General features: G+C 43.8%; 2 protein-coding genes across 2 annotated transcripts; both read left to right on the forward strand.

Moving 5' to 3' along the window:
- The first annotated feature begins 4,587 nt into the window (after window positions 1–4,587).
- On the forward strand, window positions 4,588–5,127 carry LOC138030413 (uncharacterized). Its single transcript, XM_068878330.1, has one exon. It carries the CDS (start codon window positions 4,588–4,590, stop codon window positions 5,125–5,127), a length of 540 nt encoding a protein of 179 aa, XP_068734431.1.
- Window positions 5,128–6,212: 1,085 nt separating this feature from the next.
- On the forward strand, window positions 6,213–7,127 carry LOC138030414 (uncharacterized). Its single transcript, XM_068878332.1, has one exon. It carries the CDS (start codon window positions 6,213–6,215, stop codon window positions 7,125–7,127), a length of 915 nt encoding a protein of 304 aa, XP_068734433.1.
- The last annotated feature ends 333 nt before the right edge of the window (window positions 7,128–7,460 follow it).

Consider the following 7,460-nt stretch of genomic DNA (forward strand, 5'->3'; position numbering starts at 1 on the left):
TGAACAAAGAGATTGAGGAATACGTCGCGAGGTGCAAAACCTGCAACAACTACCACATCGAACAAGCAAAGGAACCTGTTGCGGACAGTTTATAACTCCTTTTTGTACGCGAATTATTAGTATTATTGTTCTCTTTTTTTTGTCATATTCTTTTTAACTCAAGTAACACTACCTCGTTAGTGAGCGAAATCAGTTTAGTGTCTTAGGAGTTATTATTCTTGTTATTCCCCAAGGGGCCAATTAGTAGAACTATATTAGGACCGAACATTTTGTTAAATCGTTTTTCGTCCTGTTTAACCGAGTACTCTTTTTCCTGTCTTGTTGCGCACATTCGGTAAGGCTTGTCATTTGTTAAATAATGTTTTTAGTTTACGTTTTACGTAGTTACTCTCCTAACTTATGTTACTGTATTTCTTTCTTTTCGCATTGCCCCCGGTTTCTTGTCGGCAGAGGCCTGTGTTCCAACTAAAGGAAGTTTTTTTTTTTTTTTTTTTTTTTATGTCGAGTGATTTTTGCCTTTCATATCGTTAGCGATTGTAACAAGTGAAGTGGAAGTATGGATGGCTTCGAAGTACAGCGAGGATCTCGCCGTTAGCGGTGTGTTAGAGCTTGGTCATGAAGGCGTTTCTAGACAAGATGTTTCCCACATGAAAAATTCTAGAAGTGGTTACATGTATCTGTCATGGTTAACGAGATTGAATCATTAATGAAGTTGAGAGGTTGATGGGTGATTCTGGTCGAGTTGAGGAGGTTTTGTCAAAAAAAGGACTTCATTAACACCACTTTTTCACTATTTGAGGACATTCATTTCTCTATGTTGGCACTTCTTCCAGACCACGAAGAAAGAAAGTCCTTTGGGGATTCATTTTTGGTTCAGGTTGAGAGGAGACAGAACTTTATGTTGAGGATAGGATTTTGGATCGATCGTGAAGCATTTCGTTCTACACCCCCTGTGGAACCTGAGGATTCCATTAGTCAAGCGGCTTCACTGATTTCAATAAAGGGTCTGTCAAAGTCGTCAAAGAGTCTAGCAAGTAGTAACAGTCAAACGTCAAGTACATCAAGTGCGCGACTTCAAGAAGCTAAGAAACGCCGTGAATTAGCTTACCTTGAGCTGCAGCAGCTGAAACTAACTCAAGAACTTGAGCAGAGGCGAGCTCAGTTGGAAAACAAAGCACAGAGACTTAAATTGATTCATGAGTTTGAATTGGCAACCGCAAGCGAGAAGGTATGGTCAGCCCCAGTTTTTGATCCTGTAGCGCTTGATGCCCCTCAAGGGAGTCTGGGAAGTACTCGCCAAGGGCCCGGGGGCCCAGAAGGGTTTCCTAGGTCCGGTCCTGCTCCGACGCCAAGTGCTGTGAGCAAGCCGGTAAGGCAAGCTATTTCTTCTCCTGTAGAATCAGTAGTCCTGAAGAGTCAAAGCTTAAACCCCTTTGTGCTGGATGGAGTAGCAGGTTACCAACATCGCCTGTCAGTAGCACTCCTCAACCCTCTCACGCAGACCAAAATGAAAGTAAGGTGGAAGATCTGGTCAGGATCTTAGCGTCAGCCCTAGATGTAGGTTTCAATATCCCTAGAGCTGAGATATTAACCTTCAATGGAGATCCGTTGGAGTATTGCCAGTTTATTCATAATTTCGATGTCAACATTGCCAGTTTGATTAGCGATCCACGAAAACGGTTGGCGTATCTTATCCAGTATTGTAGGGGTGAAGCCAAACAAGTTATTGAGAACTGCTGCATGTACAAGTCAGAACGTGGTTATAAGAAAGCTAGGGAGATCTTGTATCATCAGTTTGGAAGACTTCACATTGTTGCTCAAGCCCATGTAAACCAGCTAACCAAGGGTCAGATGATAAAGCCAACTGACGGTTCAGCGTTGCAGAAACTTGCTCGTCAGATGCTAAAATGTGAGATCACCTTGTCTCAAACCGGTTATGATGCAGATTTAAATAACTCTGAAACGTTGTTGAAGATCATGGATCGCCTACCCCCGCGTCTTCAGACTAAATGGGCTTAGCGTGCAGAGAACATTTTCCGAGATGGGGGACGCCCACGTTTTTCCGATGTCACCGCCTTTATTCAGCGAAGTAACATGTTTGGTCAGCGCTTGAATGTGAACAGTTCGAGAGACAGAAGCAGTAGTAGTCCTCAACAGCGAAATAGGAATGATACACCGCGTCGACGTACAACCCTGGCTGTGAGAAGTGTTAGTGCTCCAGAGAGTTCACACGAAAGTCCACGCGAGATAAGGAACAATGTAGTTGTCCATCCACGCGATGTTTCGCATCGAGATTCGAGCAGGATCACACGCAGAGATGTACCCACAGATAAATGTATCAGCCTTGGACCTCGCGATGTCACGCGTAGTTACCCTCCTCCTGAAGTCTGTACTTCCAGTCCGCATTGTCCTTTGTGCTTAAAGTCACACTTTTTGAAGGACTGCATAGCCTTTAAAGCGAAGACTTATCAGAAACGCCTCGATCTCTTGTTCCAAAAGCATATTTGCAGAAACTGTTTGGTACCTAGTCATTACGCAAAGGGGTGTGCAGCGGTAAGAGCGTGCGAAAGGTCTGGTTGCGTAAGAAAACATCACACCCTACTGCATCCCCCCGATGGGGTGCGTGATAATAACGACGTAGATCACAGAGTAGTTTCACACCAAGCGTCGGCTGCGGCATCAAACGGCATCAGGGTGCAGGAAACGGGTCTGCCCTCGAGTTATCCCTGTACGCGTTCAAGGTTTATGTAACGGTCGGGTCATTGAGACATACGCATTGTTGGATGACGGTTCAGACGTGTCATTGTGTGATCATCGACTATTGGAGAAACTTGGTTTGAATGGGATAAACCGGCAGTTTACTCTTACTGCCCTTAGTAACAGTGAAGAACAAAGTGGGTTGGAGGTTGGTCTGAAGGTCAGCAGCATAGATGGTGTAAAGGATCTCTGCCTGCCTAGAGTGTGGTCCGTTGAAGGAGTTCCCATGTCAGAGAAGAGCACTCCAGTACCTGATGATTTAAGGCGATGGCCCCATCTCCGAGATTTAAGTTTTCCCCAGATTGATGATCAGACAGTAATGCTTTTGATTGGCGGAGATTGTCCCGAGGCATTTTGGATGCTAGACGAGAGGAAAGGGGCAAGTGATGAACCGTATGCAGTCAAGTTCCCGTTAAGATGGACCCTATTGGGCCCAGTTGGTCCCACGAATCCTCACGAAGAATTTCACGTGAACTTTGTGCGTTCCCTGGGTGACGACGACTTGCTTCAGTCGCAAGTGAAGATGTTCTGGTTGACTGACTTCGGTGAAGGTTTAGCTGCATCTGAGGTGTGCATGTCATTGGAAGACAAACGAGCCTTGAAGATTATGAATGAGACGGTTACAAAAACAGATGGTCATTATCAGGTCGGGTTGCCTTGGAGAAATCGACGGCCTTCGACATCGCGCAGAATGCCTATTGTTCTCGGGACATTTACTTCCAGTTAAAAAAAATGTTGTAGATCTGTCATATCGCGCGTCATTATGCATAAACGCTTAAAAAGAGCTTCGGTCATTGGTTGCCATGAACGCACAACGACGCTCATTAACTCGATGAAGGCGGCAAACTTAACAATGAACGCAGAGCGCTAGTGTCCTTTCTTTTGTTTCGCAAAACTGAACATAATAATTATACGCATACTTCGTACGGAACATTTCATGACACGGTTTTCCATTTTGCTTTATATAGCATGGGCAATTTTTTAGATTCGTTTTGTTTGGACAAAAGTTATAACTCACAAAGAATGATGAGCTGTCAAATGATCTCTGCGCAAGCGAAATAACTGTGTTCAGTGAAAATAAACACAACCATGGTTCTATTTGTGAGTGTTTTGCACTCGTAAGCTGCAGAGGTTGCATAACGAGCTTAATAGAAGAAATAGATGCACCATTTGGAAAGATTGCGCTTAAAACTACCGTCACCATTCTCCCTTTTCCCGCCATTTTGTCCGTTTCACATTGGACCAGCGTTCTTTCACGAATGTCATGCGTAAATGTTGTTAAGCAAGATGGCGCCCATCGTTTCGTGCTAGTTATCCGAACGACTTCACTTCATGGTGAAAGACTGATGCAAAGAAGGCTCTGCTCGCAGGCTACCATCACAAATGCACACAAAGAAATGGGTGGAGCTGAGTACCTATTTCTTGTTTCTAAACAGATTTGCTATTTTGAAGACAAACATTTAATAATATCTTGTTTCAAAACAGAGTTTCTGCGTTATGAAGTCAAACAATCAATAATTTTTTTTGTTTCTAAACATCCATTTAAGTTTCAAAACAACCATTTCAATTTCGTTCCAAAATGGCGCTTCTTGCTCCATTGTTTGTCTACTTGTCTGGCCTTCAGAGGTGTCAACATTGGGATTTCGCACTCTTTAGACACGAATTCGTTCATTGACGCCCTGCAAAGGTTTATCGCCTGGAGAGAAAGACCCGAAATCATCAGAAGCGATAATGGTATCAATTTCCATGGTGATGAGCTAGAACTGCGAACTGCGCTGTCAGAATGAATCAACAGAAGATAAATGCGTTTACCAGTCAGCGCGAGATCAAATGGATCTTCGACTTACCGACAGCCAGTCACATGGGAGGTGTTTGGGAAGAATCGTTCAATCAGTCAAGAGAATCCTCAAGGCCCTTCTACGAGAGCAACTTGTCAATGATGAGTCACTTCTGACCCTAATGGCTGAGACTGGATCAGTCATAAATTCTCGCCTTCTAACGCCAAACCCAGACGATCCAATAGATGCTGAGCCTCTCACTCCATATTATTTGTTATTACTGAGGTCAAACCAATCAATTCCCCTTGGAGTGTTCTTGGAACAAGATCAGAACTATCAGCGACGTTGGCGGCAAATTCAGTACCTAGCTAACATTTTCTGGAAACGTTGGCTCCGTGAATATCTGATCACGTTGCAGCAACGCTACAAGTGGAGCTATGTTAGCCGCAAACTTAAGATGGGCGACTTGGTTTTGCTCACAGAGGAGAACACCCATCGGGGTCAATGGCCCTTAGGTCGGGTTACCAGAGTCCACAAGGGTAAAGATGGTCACGTGCCTTCAGTGGAGATTAAAACGAAAACCGGTTCCTGATCAGGCCCATTATAATTACAAAGCTGTGTTTCTTGGGGAACGTTCCCATGTCCGCATAAATTTTGAGTGAAATAAACTGTTTCTACCAAGTACTTTATTTGGGGCAGGAATGTTGCGGACAAACATTTAATAATATCTTGTTTCAAAACAGAGTTTCTGCGTTATGAAGTCAAACAATCAATAATTTTTTTTGTTTCTAAACATATTTCCTGTAATACGAAGTCAAACAATTAATAATTTCTTGTTTCTAAACAGATTGCTGAATTCTGAAGACAAATATTACATAATTTCTTTTTTCAAAACAGATTTGATGTGTTATGAAGTCAAACAATTCATAATTTCTTGTTTCTAAACCGTGTTTATAAATCATCAGAGCTGATGCTCCCGGATTTTAAATTTCGCGGCACACGACTGTTTCACGACTGAGTGGTTTTGTGAATACGTTAATTGTAAACCTTAACAACCATTGCTATGCATACGAGTGATAAAGACAAAGGCTGGCTGGAGCAAGAAGCGCCATTTTCGAACGAAATTGAAATGGTTGTTTTGAAACTTAAATGGATAGTGGTTCTTGTCCACCAGTTTTCGAAGTTAAAGCGGGTTTTAAGAGACAAAAATGCGATCTTTTATTAGCCGTTGGCCACTTTTTGGAAGCGTATTCTAGGTTCAAGAACATTTCTTTCGAAATCGGCTTCCATACAAAAATTGGCTCATTTCTGTTGATTTTCATATGCAAATGGATAGACCTTACACTTGATGAAACTTCTTCGTTTTTGTCTTATTGTAAATACATCCTTCCTCTTCAAAAAGTCGTCGGCCGAAGTGGTGGTTAGCAGTTTTATGATGTCATACGAGCACTTTTTCTCTGCCCACTCGGCCGATTTGAGCCCTTTTTTCTCTTATTCTGGGGTTTTCAAAGCGCGCTCGCTTTCAAATTTGCCGCTTCAGTGATTATGAATAATTAATGATGTCCACTCATTCTGCCCGATGTCCTGAACAACCGTAGTTTCGCTGAGTCGAGGCTATGTTCGCTGAAGAGACGACTTCTAAAGGATGAAGAACTTCATAGGAAGTACAACACTACTATGGACGAAAATTTGTCTAAGGGTCACGCAGTAAAGATCCCTCCACGAGAGCTGTCTGTTGAAGGAAAGATCGTCTGGTACCTTCCTCATCATCCAGTTGTCCACGCCAGGAAACCGGACAAGATTCGTGTAGTTTTTGATTGTGCCGCCAAATACATGGGTACCTCATTGAATGACCAGTTGATGCAGGGACCTGACCTGAACAATAACCTGATTGGTGTTTTGATGCGATTCCGACAGGAGAAGTTCGCTATAATCGCTAACATAGAGTCCATGTTTCATCAGGCCAGAGTTGATCCACGTGACCGTGACGCATTGCGTTTCCTCTGGTGGCCGAATGGAGAACTGCAAAGCACCCCAGAAGAGTATAAGATGACGGTCCACGTTTTCAGAGATACATCGTCCCCAAGTTGTGCCTGTTTTTGTCTGTTGAGAACAGCAGAAGACAACAAGGATACCTTTCCCAGCGAGATCGTGAATACAGTAAAAAGGAATTTCTACGTGGATGACTGTTTGAAGTCTGTCAGAACGCGTCACGATGCACGGCTACTTGTGAAAATGTTGACTGAGCTGTTATCACGGGGTGGATTCAGCTCAACGAAATGGATGAGCAATGACAGAGAAGTCTTGGCAAGCATCCCTCCGAGTCGACGAGCGAAATCCGTTTTTAACTTGGACCTTGACGAGATGCCCACGGAGCATGCTCTAGGAGTACAGTGGAGAGTTCAGACCAAGGAGTTCTGTTTTAAAGTCATTGCCAAGGAAAGACCAACAACCCGACGAGGTATATTGTCAGTCGCAAGCTCGGTTTATGACCCCCTTGGGTTCTTGGCGCCCTTCGCATTGTCAGCGAAGTTGATTCTGCAGGAGTTATGTGGGAAGAAGATTGGTTGGGATGAAAAGGTAGAAGGTTAAGCTCTGAGTGACTGGAAAGATTGGCTAGCTGCTTTACCTAAATTGTCGGAGGCTGCAGTAAGAAGATGTTACAAACCTGACTCATTTGGAGAGGTCAGTCACGCTCAGGTCCACCATTTCTCCGATGCATCCCAGTGCGCCTACGGAGCAGCTTCCTATTTACGCATGATTGATGGTAACATTCATTTTCCATTTGTCATCGGAAAGTCTCGTCTGGCGCCCCTAAAGGCGATCACAATCCCTCGCTTGAAGCCGTCGGCAGCAGCGGTATCTGTGATGTTGGATAATATGATCCGGAGAGGGCTTTATCTACCCATCGAAGAGAGCATTTTT

The sequence above is a fragment of the Montipora capricornis genome, chromosome 13 (genome assembly GCF_036669925.1).
Source record: "Montipora capricornis isolate CH-2021 chromosome 13, ASM3666992v2, whole genome shotgun sequence".
NCBI classification, from domain to species: domain Eukaryota; kingdom Metazoa; phylum Cnidaria; class Anthozoa; order Scleractinia; family Acroporidae; genus Montipora; species Montipora capricornis.

Excerpts from the sequence above, each read along its gene's own strand:
- LOC138030413 (XM_068878330.1), top strand. The coding sequence starts at position 4,588 with ATGGATCTTCGACTTACCGACAGCCAGTCACATGGGAGGTGTTTGGGA.
- LOC138030414 (XM_068878332.1), top strand. The coding sequence starts at position 6,213 with ATGGACGAAAATTTGTCTAAGGGTCACGCAGTAAAGATCCCTCCACGA.